This window comes from Brachionichthys hirsutus, unplaced genomic scaffold, assembly GCF_040956055.1.
Source record: "Brachionichthys hirsutus isolate HB-005 unplaced genomic scaffold, CSIRO-AGI_Bhir_v1 contig_1476, whole genome shotgun sequence".
Lineage (NCBI taxonomy): Eukaryota > Metazoa > Chordata > Actinopteri > Lophiiformes > Brachionichthyidae > Brachionichthys > Brachionichthys hirsutus.
The window spans coordinates 120,253-143,438 of record NW_027180375.1 but is presented as its reverse complement, the minus strand read 5'-3'; the positions used below and the strand labels follow the sequence as shown (position 1 = coordinate 143,438).

The 23,186-nt window shown below is 43.2% G+C and overlaps 6 protein-coding genes across 6 annotated transcripts; all 6 read left to right on the top strand.

Annotated features, from left to right (window-relative positions):
- Window positions 1-205: 205 nt before the first annotated feature.
- On the top strand, window positions 206-6,559 carry LOC137914236 (uncharacterized). Its single transcript, XM_068757838.1, has 3 exons — window positions 206-2,578; window positions 3,576-5,990; window positions 6,497-6,559. Exons 1-3 carry the CDS (start codon window positions 206-208, stop codon window positions 6,557-6,559), a joined length of 4,851 nt encoding a protein of 1,616 aa, XP_068613939.1.
- A 198-nt stretch (window positions 6,560-6,757) lies between these two features.
- On the top strand, window positions 6,758-9,157 carry LOC137914235 (protocadherin alpha-3-like). The gene has a single exon (XM_068757837.1). The coding sequence runs from the start codon at window positions 6,758-6,760 to the stop codon at window positions 9,155-9,157; it is 2,400 nt and encodes a 799-aa protein (XP_068613938.1).
- Window positions 9,158-10,128: 971 nt separating this feature from the next.
- Window positions 10,129-12,531, top strand: LOC137914233 (protocadherin alpha-8-like). Its single transcript, XM_068757836.1, has one exon. It carries the CDS (start codon window positions 10,129-10,131, stop codon window positions 12,529-12,531), a length of 2,403 nt encoding a protein of 800 aa, XP_068613937.1.
- A 1,086-nt stretch (window positions 12,532-13,617) lies between these two features.
- Window positions 13,618-16,563, top strand: LOC137914232 (protocadherin alpha-3-like). Its single transcript, XM_068757835.1, has 2 exons — window positions 13,618-15,993; window positions 16,501-16,563. Exons 1-2 carry the CDS (start codon window positions 13,618-13,620, stop codon window positions 16,561-16,563), a joined length of 2,439 nt encoding a protein of 812 aa, XP_068613936.1.
- A 198-nt stretch (window positions 16,564-16,761) lies between these two features.
- LOC137914231 (protocadherin alpha-8-like) lies at window positions 16,762-19,161 on the top strand. The gene has a single exon (XM_068757834.1). It carries the CDS (start codon window positions 16,762-16,764, stop codon window positions 19,159-19,161), a length of 2,400 nt encoding a protein of 799 aa, XP_068613935.1.
- A 970-nt stretch (window positions 19,162-20,131) lies between these two features.
- On the top strand, window positions 20,132-22,534 carry LOC137914230 (protocadherin alpha-8-like). The gene has a single exon (XM_068757833.1). The coding sequence runs from the start codon at window positions 20,132-20,134 to the stop codon at window positions 22,532-22,534; it is 2,403 nt and encodes an 800-aa protein (XP_068613934.1).
- The last annotated feature ends 652 nt before the right edge of the window (window positions 22,535-23,186 follow it).

Sequence of the window (23,186 nt, the reverse complement as noted above, 5' to 3'; positions counted from 1 at the left end):
TCACATTTAAATGTCTTATTCAGCGGCGCCGGGCTCCTCCCAGATTGAGATAATATTTCTCAGACGATTGAAACAAAGAGAGGGAGATGGTGACAGAGAACAAAGCAGGACCATTTTGTGTAGCATTTCATTTTTTGTTGTGGATTACCTGAAGGATATAACTAAACGCATGATTTTTTTGTTTTTTTTGTCGCTCTCTGGAATAATGCATCGACCGAGCAAAAGCGGTTTTGCGTGGATTTATCTCTTGGTCGTGCTGGATTGTTTCTGGGAAGCGGTGTCTGGGCAGCTCTCTTACTCCGTCTCAGAGGAGGTAAATCTGGGGACTGTTGTTGGAAATATCGCCAACGATCTGAACATCAATGTGCAGGATTTGGAGCCCCGCATGTTTCAAATCGTTGCGGATTCAAATAGGAAATATTTGGAGGTAAACCTAAAGACGGGTGTGCTATATGTTAATGAAAGAATAGATCGAGAGGAACTCTGCGGCGACGAGCCCAAATGTTCACATAGTGTAGAAGCAGTAATTAATAATCCACTTAAAATATATCGGGTTGAAATTGTAATATTTGATGTTAATGATAATTCTCCTTCCTTTGTCAGCACATTACAGATAATCAACATTAGTGAGAACGTAGCAATAGGCTCTAAATTCCCCCTGCATCCTGCTGATGATGCTGACGTCGGTAAGAATGCTGTCACCGTCTACAAGCTCAGCCCAAACGAGCATTTCTCTCTCGCTCCACATAAAGGAGAGAGTTTAACTGTCGAATTACAGCTTCAAAAATTGTTAGACAGGGAAAAACAGTCCGTGATTAATCTCATTCTGACCGCTGTTGATGGAGGGACACCTGCTAAATCCGGCAGCATGAAGATAACGGTAAATGTGTTAGACATTAATGACAATGCTCCGGTTTTTAGTCAAACGCTTTATAAAGCCAGTGTGTTTGAGAATGTGAAGATTGGGACATCGATCCTACAGTTAAATGCAACTGATTTAGATGCAGGACAAAATGGACAAGTGTTTTATTCATTTAGTAAAGTGGGCAAAGGAAAACTAACGGATCTGTTTGATATAGATGGAAAAACAGGGACTGTAACAAATAAAAAGAACATCGACTTTGAAGAGAATAATGCTTTTGAAATTCGAGTGCAAGCCAGTGACGGAGCTTCCTCTCCGATGACTTCACATACCAAGTTACTCATTGAAGTTTTAGACGTCAATGACAATGCTCCTGAAATTTCAGCGACGTCCCTGCTTAGCAAATTAAAAGAGGATGCTTCCATTGGCACAGCTGTTGCTCTTGTTTCAGTCTCTGATAAAGACAGCGGTAAAAACGGCATCGTGACCTGTAAAGTATCGAACAATGTTCCTTTTAAATTGGAGTCAAACTACAAGAATTACTATTCTTTGGTGGTGGACGGTCCTCTAGACAGAGAGAGGAAATCTCAGTACAACATCAGCATCACTGCTGTTGATGAGGGCAACCCGCCACTGTCCAGCACGAGCGTTATTCACGTACACGTCTCAGACGTGAACGACAACCCACCTGCATTCCCAGAGTCAACAATTAATGTGTACGTGAATGAGAACAGTCCAACAGGAGTAATTATCAAATCTGTAACAGCATCAGATGCTGACGTTGATCAGAACAGTCAGGTGAGTTACTCGTTTTTACAAAGTAACACGAACTCATTGCCGTTATCAACAATGATCAACATCAACTCAGAGACAGGAGATATAGTCAGCCTGCAGTCTTTTAACCACGAGGAGTTAAAAACGTTCCAGTTTAAAGTTCAGGCCACAGACTCTGGTGTTCCTTCGCTCAGCAGCAACGTGACCGTCAACGTTTTAGTCCTGGATGAGAATGACAACAGTCCCGCGATCCTTCCTCCATACTCTGAGCACGGCTCCGTTAACAGTGAGAGCATCCCCTACTCTGCTGAAGCGGGATACTTTGTGGCAAAGATCAGGGCTGTGGACGCAGACTCTGGATACAATGCGCTGCTTTCTTATCACCTGTCTGAGCCCAACGGAAACAACTTGTTCCGGATCGGAACCAGCACCGGGGAAATCAGGACTAAGAGGAGGATGAGTGACAATGACCTGAAAAGTCACCCCTTGGTGGTTTTGGTCTCTGATAACGGAGAACCCTCCCTGTCAGCTACTGTGTCTATTGATGTGGTGGTGGTTGAAAGCACAGCTGACATCCAGACTCCGTTCAGACATGTGCCCATAAAGGAGGAGAGCTTCTCTGATTTAAACCTCTATCTGCTGATTGCCATTGTGTCGGTGTCCGTGATCTTTCTGCTGAGCCTCATCACGTTAATAGCTGTCAAATGCCACAGGACAGACAGTTTCAGCAGCTACAGCGCCCCCATGCTCACCACCCACCCTGACGGGAGCTGGTCCTACTCGAAATCTACTCAGCAGTATGACGTGTGTTTCAGTTCAGACACGCTGAAGAGTGACGTAGTGGTTTTCCCCGCACCGTTTCCACCAGTTGATGGTGATCTCATCAGTATTAACGGAGGAGACACTTTTAGCAGAACTCAGACTTTACCAAACACAGAAAAGGTAAGCCTCTCAGATTTCCTCCCTATTTCGGTCATTCAGTGAATAAATTACCTTTGTGACACACATACATACAATCTTCTCAAAATTACTTACATATTTCCAGATCGTATGGACGAATATTTGGCTTTGTGTAGTTCAACCTTTGATATTTATCCGAAGCTTAGAAACAGTTCGGTTCTAGGTCTAGGGACATAAAATAGCATGTCAGAATTATTTTTTCCAGATATCTCTGCCACATTGCTGACATTTAATTGCCTAAATTTGAATGTGATTGGCTGTTGGTCTTTCACGTGGCCTTGAGATAAACTGACGAGTTTTTTTTTTAATTGTGGATACTCCGCCTACTATCTCAGCTGGGATTGCTTGAAAAATATAAACGTTTAAGAAAATTAATAAATGATTGAATGATTAAATAAATGTATTTGCCAAGCAATACTTTGCACGCAATAGTTTGTTTCCTGTTATATAGGACAAAGCTTCGGGTTGTGACGTGTTAACTGCATTTACGATGTTGGCGGCGAAGTGTGGCTTTTTCTTATTGTGACAATAATCAAATGTTTACACGGCGTTTTGTAGAATTCTTGATACAATCTTGTATTTATAAAATGGCATGCAGTCCATAAAAACGGCATCAAATCGCTGTCCAACAGTTTTACTTTCCTCTGCATGTGTAACGAAACCCGACCGCTGTCCGCGGTGCTGATAATGCGACGGGAAAAACCACCGTCTTAGGAAGAACATGTTGTCTCTCTTGTTGGGTCGGGGTTTTTTACACTAATGTACCACGGGATGTCACTGTAGACCACGCAAATGTTTTGTCTATATACCCCTCCTTATTTTATGACCAAAAGAAAACGTCATCATCACAGTGCTTTGTAAAAAAAAAAAAAAAAAAAGCGAACAGCCGAGCGAACCCTGATAGAGAGAGGACCTATAAGCGAGGATGGACACATAAAACAACGACTTTTATGCGTTTTTTTTATGTCGCTAAGACAAGAGGCAGAAACCAGGATTTGTCGCTTCAGCCAAATCAGCTATGGATGTACCGGAACAACGGTGTTACGTCGTGGGTGTGTTATTCACGGTGCTTTGTCTCTGCGACCGGACCGTGGCTCAAATATCGTACTCTATTCCCGAGGAGGTGGACAAAGGGACATCGGTGGGACACCTTGCAAAGGATTTAAATCTCAGCGTACAACAACTCCACTCCAGCAATCTTCAGATTACATCCTCATACAGGAAACAGTATTTCGACATAAATCGTGAATCCGGAGTACTCTTTGTTGGCGAGAGGATAGATCGGGAAGGGCTTTGTCTCCAGACGGTAAAATGCTCGTTAAACATCGAAGTCATATTGAGTAACCCGCGCAGCCTCCATCAAATTGAAGTCGTGATTACCGATGTTAATGATAATGCACCGTCTTTTCTGGAAGAAATGAGAACCATAAACATGTCCGAATCTTCATACGTTGGCGAAAGGCATCCGTTGCCGATTGCTCATGACGCAGATGTCGGCGCTAATTCGGTAAAGAGCTACAAATTAAACCCGAACGAGCACTTCTCGTTGAACACACAGAGCTCCGGTGACCTGAGTGCGTCTGCAGAGTTGGTGCTGCAGAAATCGTTAGACAGAGAGACGCAGGCTGTTCTTGAACTCACTCTGACGGCCATAGATGGAGGAAAACCCTCCAAAGCAGGGACGTTACGAATCCTCGTTAACGTGCTGGATGTGAATGATAATTCACCCGTATTCAGTAAATCCCTTTACAAGGTCCACGTTGCTGAAAATGCAAATATTGGCACATCTTTGTTGACGCTGACAGCTACCGATTTAGATGGCGGTGTTAACGGTGATCTTGTGTACTCCTTCACGGAACGGGGCCGATCCAATAATGACGAAACGTTTGCATTGAATGATGACACGGGAGAAATTACAGTAAAGGGCCAAATTGATTATGAGGAAAATCAAGCATATGAGATTCGTGTTCAAGTGAGCGATAAAGGCACTCCTCCTCGTTTTGGATATAGCAAAATATTAGTCGGAGTAATTGATGTCAATGATAATGCTCCGGAAATATACGTCTCATCGCTCATGAGTCCAGTGAAAGAGGACGCTGAAATAGGGACAGCTGTCGCGACGGTCACGATCACGGACAAAGACGGAGGCAAAAATGGGTTGACCAGCTGTAACGTCATGGGCTCTGTGCCATTTAAATTAAAATCGAACTATAAGAACTATTATTCTCTGCTGGTTGATGGGCCTCTCGACAGAGAGAGTGTCTCCGTGTATGATATATCAGTGATAGCTACAGATGAAGGGGAGCCGTCTCTGTCGAGCACAAGCGTTTTTACTGTACAGATTTCTGACGTCAATGACAACCCTCCCCGATTCACAGAAACTACGGTTAATGTAAATGTGAAAGAAAATAATCCAATCAATACTATTATCTCTACATTAACGACGTTTGATTCCGACTCATCGGAAAATGCTAAATCAACCTTTCACTTAATGAAGGGTTCCCCGAAGAACGCACAGTTACCGTCAATAATTAACATCAACTCAGAGACAGGAGATATAGTCAGCCTGCAGTCCTTTAACTATGAGGAGTTAAAAACGTTCCAGTTTAAAGTTCAGGCCACAGACTCTGGTGTTCCTCCGCTCAGCAGCAACGTGACCGTCAACGTTTTAATCCTGGATGAGAATGACAACAGTCCCGCGATCCTTCCTCCATACTCTGAGCACGGCTCCGTGAACAGTGAGAGCATCCCCTACTCTGCTGAAGCGGGATACTTTGTGGCAAAGATCAGGGCTGTGGACGCAGACTCTGGATACAATGCGCTGCTTTCTTATCACCTGTCTGAGCCCAACGGAAACAAGCTGTTCCGGATCGGAACCAGCACCGGGGAAATCAGGACTAAGAGGAGGATGAGTGACAATGACCTGAAAAGTCACCCCTTGGTGGTTTTGGTCTCTGATAACGGAGAACCCTCCCTGTCAGCTACTGTGTCTATTGATGTGGTGGTGGTTGAAAGCACAGCTGACATCCAGACTCCGTTCAGACATGTGCCCATAAAGGAGGAGAGCTTCTCTGATTTGAACCTCTATCTGCTGATCGCCATTATGTCGGTGTCCGTGATCTTTCTGCTGAGCCTCATCACGTTAATAGCTGTCAAATGCCACAGGACAGACAGTTTCAGCAGCTACAGCGCCCCCATGATCACCACCCACCCTGACGGGAGCTGGTCCTACTCGAAATCTACTCAGCAGTATGACGTGTGTTTCAGTTCAGACACGCTGAAGAGTGACGTAGTGGTTTTCCCCGCACCGTTTCCACCGGTTGATGGTGATCTCATCAGTATTAACGGAGGAGACACTTTTAGCAGAACTCAGACTTTACCTAATTCAGAAAAGGTAAGATTCTCACCTTTTTTGTGTGCTTTTTTCTGAAAAACAATCTCAGCTGCTGCATGCGTATATACCGACTTGAAATTCAGCCTATAGCGGTACATTTATTTTGCGCTTAAAAAAAAAAACATTTTATTTTACTTACGTCATTGTCGCGCTTTTGCCCGCCTAAATACAATGCTGTATTTAATAAGGTGAAAATGATTGTTGGTGCTTATTTAGACTAAGAGAACCATTAGTATTTTTTTAGGTGCAAGCTCAAACTGTTGCTCCTTATGTATTTTGAATATTCCTCTTCCCAGCCACATCAGACTTTGTCCATAGTGCTGAACTTCTGAAATAAATTACGCTATTGTACTTTATAAAAGTATAATAAAATTGTATAAGTATAATTGTATAAAATCATCGCCGTAATGCCATGAAAGAGACGTTGTTTTTGTTGTTGATCACTGATTAATGCCAGTCGTTTCAACTTTCAAGTATGAATTGTTTTGCTGTTCATTTCGAACCAGTGCAGTGATTTCTACCGGCCATGGGGCGACACTGTAGACCGTAACACCGCGGCGGGTCGGTGACGTCGGGAAAAAAAAAAACTCCCATATTGAAGTGTTCATCGTTTTTTCGTTTGCTTTGTTAGAATGAGGCACGGAGCGAACTGAAACGACAATAGAAAACACAGTCTGACATCGTTTGCTCATTCAACGATATTTCCGCAGTATTACGTACACCAGGTCGACGCGAGGATAGATGCCGTGTTCCCGTTGTCTGGAATTATGCATCGGCCAGGAAGAAAAATCTATTTTGGGATTTATCTTGTGATTTTTGTCTTGGAGGATTTATGGGGGGCGGTTTCTGGGCAGCTGTCTTATTCCGTGTCAGAAGAGGTAAACCTGGGAACATCCGTTGGAAATCTCGGCAGGGATCTAAATCTCAATCCGCAACAGCTGGAGTCACGTATGTTTCAGATCGTAACTGGAGCAAATAAAAAGTATTTCGATGTAAATTTGAAGTCGGGTTTCCTCTACGTGGCTGAAAGAATAGACCGAGAAGAGCTCTGTGCAGCAGCTTTAAAATGCAAATTGAATGTAGAGGCTGTGATCAGTAACCCTCTGAAACTTTACCGAATTGAGGTTAATATCGTAGATGTAAATGATAATCCGCCGTCTTTCAGTGCCAAATCTCAAACCATCGACATAGCCGAGAGTATATTGCCCGGCGCTGCATTCCCTGTGTTGTCAGCCTACGATGCTGACGTAGGGAAACATGGCATTAGCACATACAAACTAAATCCTACTGAATATTTTTCTTTAGCGGTGCACAAAGGAGAGCGCGTATCGGCAGAATTAATTCTTCAGAAATTATTAGATCGAGAAAAACAGCCTTTAATTAAACTCACGTTGACCGCTGTAGATGGAGGAACACCAGCGAAATCAGGCACGTCAGAAATAATTGTAAACGTTCTGGACATAAATGACAATATTCCAACCTTTACAAAAACCTTATATAAAACAAGTATTGCAGAAAATACAGCAGTTGGCACTACAGTCGTCGCAGTGACTGCCACTGACGCCGACGAAGGCGCAAACAAAGACGTCGTGTATTTTCTGAATACGAAAGATCAGGATCATGTATTAGACACTTTTGACATCGATTCTGAAACTGGAATAATAACAGTGAAAGGAAAAATTGACTTTGAAACCAGTCCTGCCTTTGAAATTCGTGTGCAGGCTGCCGACAAAGGCCAGCCTCCATTAACAGCGCAGTGTAAAGTACTCGTGGAGGTGGTGGACCTGAATGACAATGCGCCTGACATCACAGTGACGTCACTGCTGACGACAGTAAAGGAGGATGCAGAAGTCGGGACTGCCATTGCACTTGTTTCAGTCTTTGATAAAGATGGGGGCAAAAACGGTGTCGTGAAATGTGAAATACTGGATTCAGCTCCATTTAAATTGGAGACAAATTATAAAAATTATTACTCTTTAGTTATTGATGAACCTTTAGACAGGGAACTAATTTCTCACTATAATATCACTATAAAATGTGCGGATGAAGGTGAACCTCCACTCTCTAACACCAGTTTCCTAACAATTGAAGTTTCTGATGTTAATGACAACACGCCTAGATTTTCAGAAACTGTAATTAACATGTATGTTCAAGAAAATGGTCCAGTAGGAAGAGCACTGAAGGCAGTATCAGCTACAGATGTTGATGTTGGTGAAAATAGTCACGTGAGCTATTCGTTGATCACCGATAATAAGTTAGTGCCGTTATCTACAATGGTGAACGTCAACTCAGAGACAGGAGATATAGTCAGCCTGCAGTCTTTTAACTACGAGGAGTTAAAAACGTTCCAGTTTAAAGTTCAGGCCACAGACTCTGGTGTTCCTCCGCTCAGCAGCAACGTGACCGTCAACGTTTTAATCCTGGATGAGAATGACAACAGTCCCGCGATCCTTCCTCCATACTCTGAGCACGGCTCCGTGAACAGTGAGAGCATCCCCTACTCTGCTGAAGCGGGATACTTTGTGGCAAAGATCAGGGCTGTGGACGCAGACTCTGGATACAATGCGCTGCTTTCTTATCACCTGTCTGAGCCCAACGGAAACAAGCTGTTCCGGATCGGAACCAGCACCGGGGAAATCAGGACTAAGAGGAGGATGAGTGACAATGACCTGAAAAGTCACCCCTTGGTGGTTTTGGTCTCTGATAACGGAGAACCCTCCCTGTCAGCTACTGTGTCTATTGATGTGGTGGTGGTTGAAAGCACAGCTGACATCCAGACTCAGTTCAGACATGTGCCCATAAAGGAGGAGAGCTTCTCTGATTTAAACCTCTATCTGCTGATCGCCATTGTGTCGGTGTCCGTGATCTTTCTGCTGAGCCTCATCACGTTAATAGCTGTCAAATGCCACAGGACAGACAGTTTCAGCAGCTACAGCGCCCCCATGATCACCACCCACCCTGACGGGAGCTGGTCCTACTCGAAATCTACTCAGCAGTATGACGTGTGTTTCAGTTCAGACACACTGAAGAGTGACGTAGTGGTTTTCCCAGCACCGTTTCCACCAGCTGATGGTGATCTCATCAGCATTAACGGAGGAGACACTTTTAGCAGAACTCAGACTTTACCTAATTCAGAAAAGGTAAGAGACATCAACTATTCTTTTTGATGCACTCTTTATTTTTCGAAACCGTTTGCAATGCAAATTTCCCTTGTTTGTTTCTTAACAATTCAAAAATGTGCTGAATGTGATGCACGTGTCGTCGCCTCCGCAATTGAAAAGAGCTCATTCTTATTAATTAAATGCAAACACAAAAAGCCTGAAAGACCGCGTTACGAGCAGGTGGTGCTGCATGCTGCATGGTGTGAAAGGCGTTCTCCATGGTGCTGATCGCTCTCTGGTTTTTCGTGGCGCATGTTTGACCTCTTGTTGTTGTGGTGATCGAGTTCAATACACGTTTTTGCTTGGTCTGAAGTCTTCAAAGAAACGCGGTAAAACGCTTCATATAGTTTCAGCATTGTCGACAAGACGTTGTTCATGCGATGGTAAATACTGAGTATGAAATTCGCGCTATTTCTTAAATATTAGTATAGATTTAAAAAATAAATACATTTATATAACGATTTCTGGCAGATGAAGCATATTATTGTCTTTACTCAAAAACGAAAGTCACAAACAGTTATTTAAAAATACTGTCTTATCTGGTGTAATTTATTTAATCAATAAACATCAACATGCCTTCGGCTATTATCATCCCAGCTGTTGTCATTGATCAAATTAATCTCTCTTTAATTTAGCCTCAAAATTATAGGCTGCTTTTATTGCCACTATTTCAATCGAACCGATAATAAATGCTGAATATGTGGTGAGTCGTGAGCTATTGTTAAATATTTTATTTTGATCTAATACAGAACCGCAAGATGTCGCTCGAGACCACACGTTCAGTTGTGTTCAATTATGACGTAAAACTCCAATGCTGTGGTTGAAACAAGAAACAGGCTGTACTTTTCGTCGGGATTCAGTAAGAAGTCCACTTCGTCTGTGGTAGACCGGTCCTGACACGGAGAGGGTTTTTACTGTCTCTTGGATATTTCCCCCGTTTTAAAGGATACATGCTGTTTGTTTGCCTGAACAAGAGGATGCGTATTCGACGACACAGAGACGGCAAATGGATGCTGTGCGTTATTATGCTTTGTTTTACTGACTGGTGTGGAGCACAGATCTCCTACTCCATTTCCGAGGAGGTGGACAAAGGAAGCGAGGTGGGAAATATCGCTAAGGATTTAAATATTCCGACACAGCAAATGGAGCAACGAGGATTTCGGATTGTATCGGGATACAGCAAGAAATATTTCGAGGTGAATTTAAGAACAGGCGCTTTGCTTGTTCATGAAAGGATAGACCGCGAGGAGCTTTGTCCCAATCTCGCTAAATGTTCCTTAAATATAGAAGGACTTATGAGTCATCCTATGAATATTCATCGAATTGAAGTAGCCGTGATTGATATAAATGATAATGCGCCATTATTTATTGAGCAAATCCACGTTTTTAATATATCAGAATTGTCCTCCTCGGGAGAGCGGTATCCGCTCCCGGTGGCTCAAGATGCAGATTCCGGCAGTAATTCAGTGAAAACCTACAAATTAAGTCCGAACGAGCATTTCTCCATAGATGCGAGTGGCGGCGGAGACGGTGCGTCAGCGGAGTTAGTGTTACAGAAAGCCCTCGACCGAGAGAAAGAAGCGATCATTAAAATAACGCTGACAGCTGTCGACGGAGGAAAGCCAGCGAGGTCTGGCACAATGCAGATTCTTGTAAATGTGATCGACGTCAATGATAACACGCCTTCCTTCAGCAAGTCGCTTTATAAGATAAGAGTAAGTGAAAGCGCGCCCATTCACACAACGGTGTTACAACTTAATGCGACCGATTTGGACGAAGGTTCTAATTCAGACATCAGATATTCTTTAATGAAAAGAGGAAACGTGAACTCCGCTGAGAAATTTATTGTAATTCCAGAAACCGGTGAGATCGTTGTTAAGGCTGAATTGGATTACGAGGAAAACAATGCCTATGAATTGAGAGTGCAGGCAACGGATCAAGGCGCGTCCCCGCGCAGCGGTTATTCTAAAGTGCTCGTGGAAGTCGTCGATGTGAACGACAACGCACCACAGATCTCTATAACTTCACTCATGAGTCCGGTAAAGGAAAGTGCCGAAGCAGGAACGGTGGTTGCGTTAGTGACGGTGACTGACAAAGACGGAGGGCAGAATGGCATTCTCTCTTGTGACGTCACAGCTCCGCTCCCTTTTCGATTTACGTCGAACTACAGACATTATTACTCGTTGGTCGTTGACGGCGTCCTCGACAGAGAGACTGTGTCACAGTATAACGTCACCATTATTGCCGTCGATAAAGGTAACCCGCCTCTTTCCAGCACAGCTGTAGTCACAGTGCATATATCTGATATTAATGATAACCCGCCGAGATTCGCAGATGCCAAAATGATTATTTACGTGAAAGAGAACAGCAAAGTAGGTGAGATTATCGCACAAACAAGAGCACACGATGCAGATAAAAATCACAATGCTAAAATGACTTATTCATTAATAGACAATTATCCCAAACGTGTTCCCGTCTCAACAATTGTTAACATCAACTCAGAGACAGGAGATATAGTCAGCCTGCAGTCCTTTAACTACGAGGAGTTAAAAACGTTCCAGTTTAAAGTTCAGGCCACAGACTCTGGTGTTCCTCCGCTCAGCAGCAACGTGACCGTCAACGTTTTAATCCTGGATGAGAATGACAACAGTCCCGCGATCCTTCCTCCATACTCTGAGCACGGCTCCGTGAACAGTGAGAGCATCCCCTACTCTGCTGAAGCGGGATACTTTGTGGCAAAGATCAGGGCTGTGGACGCAGACTCTGGATACAATGCGCTGCTTTCTTATCACCTGTCTGAGCCCAACGGAAACAACCTGTTCCGGATCGGAACCAGCACCGGGGAAATCAGGACTAAGAGGAGGATGAGTGACAATGACCTGAAAAGTCACCCCTTGGTGGTTTTGGTCTCTGATAACGGAGAACCCTCCCTGTCAGCTACTGTGTCTATTGATGTGGTGGTGGTTGAAAGCACAGCTGACATCCAGACTCCGTTCAGACATGTGCCCATAAAGGAGGAGAGCTTCTCTGATTTAAACCTCTATCTGCTGATCGCCATTGTGTCGGTGTCCGTGATCTTTCTGCTGAGCCTCATCACGTTAATAGCTGTCAAATGCCACAGGACAGACAGTTTCAGCAGCTACAGCGCCCCCATGATCACCACCCACCCTGACGGGAGCTGGTCCTACTCGAAATCTACTCAGCAGTATGACGTGTGTTTCAGTTCAGACACGCTGAAGAGTGACGTAGTGGTTTTCCCCGCACCGTTTCCACCAGCTGATGGTGATCTCATCAGTATTAACGGAGGAGACACTTTTAGCAGAACACAGACTTTACCCAACCAGGATAAGGTAGGCTATACTTTGCTAATGCTCCAATAGTTGTTTAAGAATGCAAATTATTTTAACATAATATTAAACGTACTTTGCATCTATAAGAATTGAAACATTTACGTTCCACTTGTAACTCATTTGATCAGCTCATGTTGCTTCTTCTGACCACCACTGTCCTTTGAAGTTGCTGAGGAAGTTTTTTTCGATACAGCAAGACAAATATTATAAATCTTTGAAGCATGCATTGCGTTCTGATTGCGTTGGTCCCGAAGGTACACGTGTTCATTCAAAAAAAAAATATAGAATAAAAACAAGACTAAAAAAATGCATATATGAAGCATATATATATATATATATGATGCTAGTTTACAATCTACATTTTTATGAATCTCTTATCACATAGATTCGAAAACTTCTAAATAGGGAATGTGCAAAATACGGAAAAGACAATAAATCTCCTGTGAAAGCGTCACTCCCACGCAGAGTGAAACTCAAGAGCGCTGGCCAGGGTCCTGATCTGCAGTAACGATTCATGACGCCTGTGCTGTCGAGACCAGCTTTGACTTTCGCTTTCATTTCTGCCTCAGCAAATCTTAATTTTCCCTCGACACAGATTTAGATTGGCCTGAAAGCTAAATATAGGTTATACGCCGTTGTGATACTGCTGGTTGTGTTGTTGGTGTTGACATTGTTGTTATTAATATTACACATTACATGACTTTTTTTTTTTATTGCAGGACAACGTTAAACGACTTTGCTTTATTTATTATGTCATTGTGGTGACTTTTAAGTGTTTAATTTCTGGCTTTAATGTATGTTCCCTGCACTCTGAATGTTTTCGCCGGGAACTGCATGCGAGGAGGGGGACTGTGTTTGGACACTTTAGTTTAGAATGTAGTTGCTTAGAATTAACACAAGATGTCGCTGGAGACCATGAATCAGAATATTTCTAGAAAATCTCCTCATTTCGGATTTGGAGACGTGAAATCGGCATCGACCATTGAAAGCGCCATTCAGTTTACGGCGTTGCGTGGAGGACGGCTGGATTTATAGACGGAGCGATAAGATTTCATATCAATCAAATTCTCAGGGGATTAATGACTGATTCGCTTTTACTCCTTTACTGCACCGAGGATGTCTAAACGAAGACAACAAGAACAAGCCTGGATTCTTATTCTTGCGCTGCTTTGTCTTTGTGACTGCTGCGCCTCGCAGATTTCTTACTCCATTTCAGAGGAGATGAACAAAGGTTCCGTTGTTGGCAATATCGCGAAGGATTTGAATTTAAATGTCCAAGATCTGGATACAAGGAATCTACGGATTGTTTCGAGCTACAGCCACAAATACTTGGATGTGGATTTGCGGACCGGAAACACCTTTGTTAACGAGAGAATAGACAGAGAGGAGTTGTGTCCTAATACGGTAAAATGTTCATTGAAATTGCAAGCAGTTCTGGACAACCCAATGACCGCACACAGGATTGAAGTGCATGTTTTAGATATAAATGATAATTATCCCGTTTTCTCTGAGCAATCGTATATATATAATATTACTGAATCCTTGTTACCAGGGGAGCGTTATCTCCTCCCGATAGCAGAAGACGCAGACACGGGCAGCAACACAGTAAAGACCTACAAGCTGAGCCAAAATGAATATTTCTCTCTGGATGTACAGAGCGGTGGAGAACACGGAGTGTCCGCCGAGTTGGTGCTGCAGAAAGCTTTAGATCGAGAGAAACAGCCAGTAATTAAGCTCATTCTCACCGCGGTGGATGGAGGAAAACCTGCTAAATCCGGTACGTTACAGATAAATATTAATGTGTTAGATGTCAATGACAATACGCCAACATTCAGTAAATCTCTATTTAAGGTCCGTGTCAGAGAAAATACAAGTCCGGGAACAATCGTCATTAAATTGAATGCAACAGATGTAGATGAAGGCATGAACAGTAAGATCATGTATTCATTTATCAAACGAGGAAATATTGATCCATCGAATATGTTTAGTCTAAATTCAGAAACAGGAGAAATCAGCGTGAAGGGGACTTTAGACTATGAAGAGACACCTGCTTATGAAGTTAGAGTTCAGGCAAAGGATCAAGGAACCACTCCTCGTAGCGCACACGCTAAACTACTAATAGAGATAATTGACGTGAACGACAATGCGCCAGAAATATCAGTGACGTCACTGATGACCCCAGTAAAAGAAGACGCAGAGCTGGGGACAATCGTTGCTTTGGTTACCGTCAGTGATGAAGACGGAGGAAACAATGGTGTAACTCACTGTAATGTTGTTGGGTCTGTTCCGTTTAAACTGAAGTCCAACTACAAGAATGATTATTCATTGGTAGTCGATGGTCCACTGGACAGAGAAAACATTGATCTTTATGACGTCACCATTACTGCCACGGATGAAGGGAATCCACCTCTGTCCAGTATCACGGTCGTTACTGTTCACGTGTCTGATGTTAATGATAACGCACCTCGATTTATGGATTATGCCATTAATGTATACGTGAAAGAAAACAGTCCAACAGGATTTGTTATTCACACTGTAAATGCATTTGATTCTGATTTGGACAGTAACGCAAAATTGTCGTACAAATTATTAGATAATTATGCAAAAAATATTCCGATTTCTTCAATAATTAACATCAACTCAGAGACAGGAGATATAGTCAGCCTGCAGTCTTTTAACCACGAGCAGTTAAAAACGTTCCAGTTTAAAGTTCAGGCCACAGACTCTGGTGTTCCTCCGCTCAGCAGCAACGTGACCGTCAACGTTTTAATCCTGGATGAGAATGACAACAGTCCCGCGATCCTTCCTCCATATTCTGAGCACGGCTCCGTGAACAGTGAGAGCATCCCCTACTCTGCTGAAGCGGGATACTTTGTGGCAAAGATCAGGGCTGTGGACGCAGACTCTGGATACAATGCGCTGCTTTCTTATCACCTGTCTGAGCCCAACGGAAACAAGCTGTTCCGGATCGGAACCAGCACCGGGGAAATCAGGACTAAGAGGAGGATGAGTGACAATGACCTGAAAAGTCACCCCTTGGTGGTTTTGGTCTCTGATAACGGAGAACCCTCCCTGTCAGCTACTGTGTCTATTGATGTGGTGGTGGTTGAAAGCACAGCTGACATCCAGACTCCGTTCAGACATGTGCCCATAAAGGAGGAGAGCTTCTCTGATTTAAACCTCTATCTGCTGATCGCCATTGTGTCGGTGTCCGTGATCTTTCTGCTGAGCCTCATCACGTTAATAGCTGTCAAATGCCACAGGACAGACAGTTTCAGCAGCTACAGCGCCCCCATGATCACCACCCACCCTGACGGGAGCTGGTCCTACTCGAAATCTACTCAGCAGTATGACGTGTGTTTCAGTTCAGACACGCTGAAGAGTGACGTAGTGGTTTTCCCCGCACCGTTTCCACCGGTTGATGGTGATCTCATCAGTATTAACGGAGGAGACACTTTTAGCAGAACTCAGACTTTACCTAATTCAGAAAAGGTAAGATTCTCACCTTTTTTGTGTGCTTTTTTCTGAAAAACAATCTCAGCTGCTGCATGCGTATATACCGACTTGAAATTCAGCCTATAGCGGTACATTTATTTTGCGCTTAAAAAAAAAAAAACATTTTATTTTACTTACGTCATTGTCGCGCTTTTGCCTGCCTAAATGCAATGCTGTATTTAATAAGGTGAAAATGATTGTTGGTGCTTATTTAGACTAAGATAACCATTAGTATTTTTTAGGTGTAAGCTCAAACTGTTGCTCCTTATGTATTTTGAATATTCCTCTTCCCAGCCACATCAGACTCTGTCCATAGTGCTGAACTTCTAAAATAAATTACTCTATTGTACATTATAAAAGTATAATAAAATTGAATAAGTATAATTGTATAAAATCATCGCCGTAATGCCATGAAAGAGACGTTGTTTTTGTTGTTGATCACGGATTAATGCCAATCGTTTCAACTTTCAAGTATGAATTGTTTTGCTGTTCATTTCGAACCAGTGCAGTGATTTCTACCGGCCATGGGGCGACACTGTGGACCGTAACACCGCGGCGGGTCGGTGACGTCGGGAAAAAAAAAAACTCCCATATTGAAGTGTTCATCGTTTTTTCGTTTGCTTTGTTAGAATGAGGCACGGAGCGAACTGAAACGACAATAGAAAACACAGTCTGACATAGTTTGCTCATTCAACGATATTTCCGCAGTATTACGTACACCAGGTCGACGCGAGGATAGATGCCGTGTTCCCGTTGTCTGGAATTATGCATCGGCCAGGAAGAAAAATCTATTTTGGGATTTATCTTGTGATTTTTGTCTTGGAGGATTTATGGGGGGCGGTTTCTGGGCAGCTGTCTTATTCCGTGTCAGAAGAGGTAAACCTGGGAACATCCGTTGGAAATCTCGCCAGGGATCTAAATCTCAATCCGCAACAGCTGGAGTCACGTATGTTTCAGATCGTAACTGGAGCAAATAAAAAGTATTTCGATGTAAATTTGAAGTCGGGTTTCCTCTACGTGGCTGAAAGAATAGACCGAGAAGAGCTCTGTGCAGCAGCTTTAAAATGCAAATTGAATGTAGAGGCTGTGATCAGTAACCCTCTGAAACTTTACCGAATTGAGGTTAATATCGTAGATGTAAATGATAATCCGCCGTCTTTCAGTGCCAAATCTCAAACCATCGACATAGCCGAGAGTATATTGCCCGCCGCTGCATTCCCTGTGTTGTCAGCCTACGATGCTGACGTAGGGAAACATGGCATTAGCACATACAAACTAAATCCTACTGAATATTTTTCTTTAGCGGTGCACAAAGGAGAGCGCGTATCAGCAGAATTAATTCTTCAGAAATTATTAGATCGAGAAAAACAGCCTTTAATTAAACTCACGTTGACCGCTGTAGATGGAGGAACACCAGCGAAATCAGGCACGTCAGAAATAATTATAAACGTTCTGGACGCAAATGACAATATTCCAACCTTTACAAAAACCTTGTATAAAACAAGTATTGCAGAAAACACAGCAGTTGGCACTACAGTCGTCGCAGTGACTGCCACTGACGCTGACGAAGGCGCAAACAAAGACGTCGTGTATTTTCTGAATGCGAAAGATCAGGATCATGTATTAGACATGTTTGACATCGATTCTGAAACTGGAATCATAACAGTGAAAGGAAAAATTGACTTTGAAACCAGTCCTGCCTTTGAAATTCGTGTGCAGGCTGCCGACAAAGGCCAGCCTCCATTAACAGCGCAGTGTAAAGTACTCGTGGAGGTGGTGGACCTGAATGACAATGCGCCTGACATCACAGTGACGTCACTGCTGACGACAGTAAAGGAGGATGCAGAAGTCGGTACTGCCATTGCACTTGTTTCAGTCTTTGATAAAGATGGGGGCAAAAACGGTGTCGTGAAATGTGAAATACTGGATTCAGCTCCATTTAAATTGGAGACAAATTATAAAAATTATTACTCTTTAATTATTGATGAACCTTTAGACAGAGAACTCGTTTCTCACTATAATATCACTATAAAATGTGTGGATGAAGGTGAACCTCCACTCTCTAACACCAGTTTCCTAACAATTGAAGTTTCTGATGTTAATGACAACACGCCTAGATTTTCAGAAACTGTAATTAACATGTATGTGCAAGAAAATGGTCCAGTAGGAAGAGCACTGAAGGCAGTGTCAGCTACAGATGTTGACGTTGGTGAAAATAGTCACGTGAGCTATTCGTTGATCACCGATAATAAGTTAGTGCCATTATCTACAATGGTGAACGTCAACTCAGAGACAGGAGATATAGTCAGCCTGCAGTCTTTTAACTACGAGGAGTTAAAAACGTTCCAGTTTAAAGTTCAGGCCACAGACTCTGGTGTTCCTCCGCTCAGCAGCAACGTGACCGTCAACGTTTTAATCCTGGATGAGAATGACAACAGTCCCGCGATCCTTCCTCCATATTCTGAGCACGGCTCCGTGAACAGTGAGAGCATCCCCTACTCTGCTGAAGCGGGATACTTTGTGGCAAAGATCAGGGCTGTGGACGCAGACTCTGGATACAATGCGCTGCTTTCTTATCACCTGTCTGAGCCCAACGGAAACAAGCTGTTCCGGATCGGAACCAGCACCGGGGAAATCAGGACTAAGAGGAGGATGAGTGACAATGACCTGAAAAGTCACCCCTTGGTGGTTTTGGTCTCTGATAACGGAGAACCCTCCCTGTCAGCTACTGTGTCTATTGATGTGGTGGTGGTTGAAAGCACAGCTGACATCCAGACTCCGTTCAGACATGTGCCCATAAAGGAGGAGAGCTTCTCTGATTTGAACCTCTATCTGCTGATCGCCATTGTGTCTGTGTCCGTGATCTTTCTGCTGAGCCTCATCACGTTAATAGCTGTCAAATGCCACAGGACAGACAGTTTCAGCAGCTACAGCGCCCCCATGATCACCACCCACCCTGACGGGAGCTGGTCCTACTCGAAATCTACTCAGCAGTATGACGTGTGTTTCAGTTCAGACACGCTGAAGAGTGACGTAGTGGTTTTCCCCGCACAGTTTCCACCGGTTGATGGTGATCTCATCAGTATTAACGGAGGAGACACTTTTAGCAGAACTCAGACTTTACCTAATTCAGAAAAGGTAAGAGACATAAACTATTCTTTTTGATGCACTCTTTATTTTTCGAAACCGTTTGCAATGCAAATTTCCCTTGTTTTTTTCTTAACAATTCAAAAATGTGCTGAATGTGATGCACGTGTCGTCGCCTCCGCAATTGAAAAGAGCTCATTCTTATTAATTAAAGCTAACACAAAAAGCCTGAAAGACCGCGTTACGAGCGGATGGTGCTGCATGGTGTGAAAGGCGTTTTCCATGGTGCTGATCGCTCTCTGGTTTTTCGTGGCGCATGTTTGACCTCTTGTTGTTGTGGTGATCGAGTTCAATACACGTTTTGCTTGGTCTGAACTCTGAAGTCTTCAAAGAAACGCGGTAAAACGCTTCATATAGTTTCAGCATTGTCGACAAGACGTTGTTCATGCGATGGTAAATACTGAGTATGAAATTCGCGCTATTTCTTAAATATTAGTATAGATTAAAAAAAAAAAAAAAAATTATATAACGATTTCTGGCAGATGAAGCATATTATTGTCTTTACTCAGGAACGAAAGTCACAAACAGTTATTTAAAAATACTGTCTTATCTGGTGTAATTTATTTAATCAATAAACATCAACATGCCTTCGGCTATTATCATCCCAGCTGTTGTCATTGATCAAATTAATCTCTCTTTAATTTAGCCTCAAAATTATAGGCTGCTTTTATTGCCACTATTTCAATCGAACCGATAATAAATGCTGAATATGTGGTGAGTCGTGAGATATTGTTAAATATTTTATTTTGATCTAATACAGAACCGCAAGATGTCGCTCGAGACCACACGTTCAGTTGTGTTCAATTATGACGTAAAACTCCAATGCTGTGGTTGAAACAAGAAACAGGCTGTACTTTTCGTCGGGATTCAGTAAGAAGTCCACTTCGTCTGGGGTAGACCGGTCCTGACACGGAGAGGGTTTTTACTGTCTCTTGGATATTTCCCCCGTTTTAAAGGATACATGCTGTTTGTTTGCCTGAACAAGAGGATGCGTATTCGACGACACAGAGACGGCAAATGGATGCTGTGCGTTATTATGCTTTGTTTTACTGACTGGTGTGGAGCACAGATCTCCTACTCCATTTCCGAGGAGGTGGACAAAGGAAGCGAGGTGGGAAATATCGCTAAGGATTTAAATATTCCGACACAGCAAATGGAGCAACGAGGATTTCGGATTGTATCGGGATACAGCAAGAAATATTTCGAGGTGAATTTAAGAACAGGCGCTTTGCTTGTTCATGAAAGGATAGACCGCGAGGAGCTTTGTCCCAATCTCGCTAAATGTTCCTTAAATATAGAAGGACTTATGAGCCATCCTATGAATATTCATCGAATTGAAGTAGCCGTGATTGATATAAATGATAATGCGCCATCATTTATTGAGCAAATCCACGTTTTTAATATATCCGAGTCGTCCTCCTCGGGAGAGCGGTATCCGCTCCCGGTGGCTCAAGATGCAGATTCCGGCAGTAATTCAGTGAAAACCTACAAATTAAGTCCGAACGAGCATTTCTCCATAGATGCGAGTGGCGGAGGAGACGGTGCGTCAGCGGAGTTAGTGTTACAGAAAGCCCTCGACCGAGAGAAAGAAGCGATCATTAAAATAACGCTGACAGCTGTAGACGGAGGAAAGCCAGCGAGGTCTGGCACAATGCAGATTCTTGTAAATGTGATCGACGTCAATGATAACACGCCTTCCTTCAGCAAGTCGCTTTATAAGATAAGAGTAAGTGAAAGCGCGCCCATTCACACAACGGTGTTACAACTTAATGCGACCGATTTGGACGAAGGTTCTAATTCAGACATCAGATATTCTTTAATGAAAAGAGGAAATGTGAACTCCGCTGAGAAATTTATTGTAATTCCAGAAACCGGTGAGATCGTTGTTAAGGCTGAATTGGATTACGAGGAAAACAATGCCTATGAATTGAGAGTGCAGGCAACGGATCAAGGCGCGTCCCCGCGCAGCGGCTATTCTAAAGTGCTCGTGGAAGTCGTCGATGTGAACGACAACGCACCGCAGATCTCTATAACTTCACTCATGAGTCCGGTAAAGGAAAGTGCCGAAGCAGGAACGGTGGTTGCGTTAGTGACGGTGACTGACAAAGACGGAGGGCAGAATGGCATTCTCTCTTGTGACGTCACAGCTCCGCTCCCTTTTCGATTTACGTCGAACTACAAACAATATTACTCGTTGGTCGTTGACGGCGTCCTCGACAGAGAGACTGTGTCACAGTATAACGTCACCATTATTGCCGTCGATAAAGGTAACCCGCCTCTTTCCAGCACAGCTGTAGTCACAGTGCATATATCTGATATTAATGATAACCCGCCGAGATTCGCAGATGCCAAAATGATTATTTACGTGAAAGAGAACAGCAAAGTAGGAGAGATTATCGCACAAACAAGAGCACACGATGCAGATAAAAATCAAAATGCTAAAATGACTTATTCATTAATAGACAATTATCCCAAACGTGTTCCCGTCTCAACAATTGTTAACATCAACTCAGAGACAGGAGATATAGTCAGCCTGCAGTCCTTTAACTACGAGGAGTTAAAAACGTTCCAGTTTAAAGTTCAGGCCACAGACTCTGGTGTTCCTCCGCTCAGCAGCAACGTGACCGTCAACGTTTTAATCCTGGATGAGAATGACAACAGTCCCGCGATCCTTCCTCCATACTCTGAGCACGGCTCCGTGAACAGTGAGAGCATCCCCTACTCTGCTGAAGCGGGATACTTTGTGGCAAAGATCAGGGCTGTGGACGCAGACTCTGGATACAATGCGCTGCTTTCTTATCACCTGTCTGAGCCCAACGGAAACAAGCTGTTCCGGATCGGAACCAGCACCGGGGAAATCAGGACTAAGAGGAGGATGAGTGACAATGACCTGAAAAGTCACCCCTTGGTGGTTTTGGTCTCTGATAACGGAGAACCCTCCCTGTCAGCTACTGTGTCTATTGATGTGGTGGTGGTTGAAAGCACAGCTGACATCCAGACTCCGTTCAGACATGTGCCCATAAAGGAGGAGAGCTTCTCTCATTTAAACCTCTATCTGCTGATCGCCATTGTGTCAGTGTCCGTGATCTTTCTGCTGAGCCTCATCACGTTAATAGCTGTCAAATGCCACAGGACAGACAGTTTCAGCAGCTACAGCGCCCCCATGATCACCACCCACCCTGACGGGAGCTGGTCCTACTCGAAATCTACTCAGCAGTATGACGTGTGTTTCAGTTCAGACACGCTGAAGAGTGACGTAGTGGTTTTCCCCGCACCGTTTCCACCAGCTGATGGTGATCTCATCAGTATTAACGGAGGAGACACTTTTAGCAGAACACAGACTTTACCCAACCAGGATAAGGTAGGCTATACTTTGCTAATGCTCCAATAGTTGTTTAAGAATGCAAATTATTTTAACATAATATTAAACGTACTTTGCATCTATAAGAATTGAAACATTTACGTTCCACTTGTAACTCATTTGATCAGATCATGTTGCTTCTTCTGAACACCACTGTCCTTTGAAGTTGCTGAGGAAGTTTTTTTCGATACAGCAAGACAAATATTATAAATCTTTGAAGAATGCATTGCGTTCTGATTGCGTTGGTCCCAAAGGTACACGTGTCCATTCAAAAAAATATATAGAATAAAAACAAGATTAAAAAAATGCATATATGAAGCATATATATATGATGCTAGTTTACAATCTACATTTTTATGAATCTCTTATCACATAGATTCGAAAACTTCTAAATAGGGAATGTGCAAAATACGGAAAAGACAATAAATCTCCTGTGAAAGCGTCACTCCCACGCAGAGTGAAACTCAAGAGCGCTGGCCAGGGTCCTGATCTGCAGTAACGATTCATGACGCCTGTGCTGTCGAGACCAGTTTTGACTTTCGCTTTCATTTCTGCCTCAGCAAATCTTAATTTTCCCTCGACACAGATTTAGATTGGCTTGAAATCTAAATATAGGTTATACGCCGTTGTGATACTGGTGGTTGTGTTGTTGGTGTTGACATTGTTGTTATTAATATTACAC

Excerpts from the sequence above, each read along its gene's own strand:
- LOC137914236 (XM_068757838.1), top strand. The coding sequence starts at position 206 with ATGCATCGACCGAGCAAAAGCGGTTTTGCGTGGATTTATCTCTTGGTC. Across the intron at positions 2,579-3,575 it reads CTTTACCAAACACAGAAAAG|AGGCAGAAACCAGGATTTGT; the intron begins GTAAGCCTCTCA and ends CGCTAAGACAAG. Across the intron at positions 5,991-6,496 it reads CTTTACCTAATTCAGAAAAG|TGCAGTGATTTCTACCGGCC; the intron begins GTAAGATTCTCA and ends ATTTCGAACCAG.
- LOC137914235 (XM_068757837.1), top strand. The coding sequence starts at position 6,758 with ATGCATCGGCCAGGAAGAAAAATCTATTTTGGGATTTATCTTGTGATT.
- LOC137914233 (XM_068757836.1), top strand. The coding sequence starts at position 10,129 with ATGCGTATTCGACGACACAGAGACGGCAAATGGATGCTGTGCGTTATT.
- LOC137914232 (XM_068757835.1), top strand. The coding sequence starts at position 13,618 with ATGTCTAAACGAAGACAACAAGAACAAGCCTGGATTCTTATTCTTGCG. Across the intron at positions 15,994-16,500 it reads CTTTACCTAATTCAGAAAAG|TGCAGTGATTTCTACCGGCC; the intron begins GTAAGATTCTCA and ends ATTTCGAACCAG.
- LOC137914231 (XM_068757834.1), top strand. The coding sequence starts at position 16,762 with ATGCATCGGCCAGGAAGAAAAATCTATTTTGGGATTTATCTTGTGATT.
- LOC137914230 (XM_068757833.1), top strand. The coding sequence starts at position 20,132 with ATGCGTATTCGACGACACAGAGACGGCAAATGGATGCTGTGCGTTATT.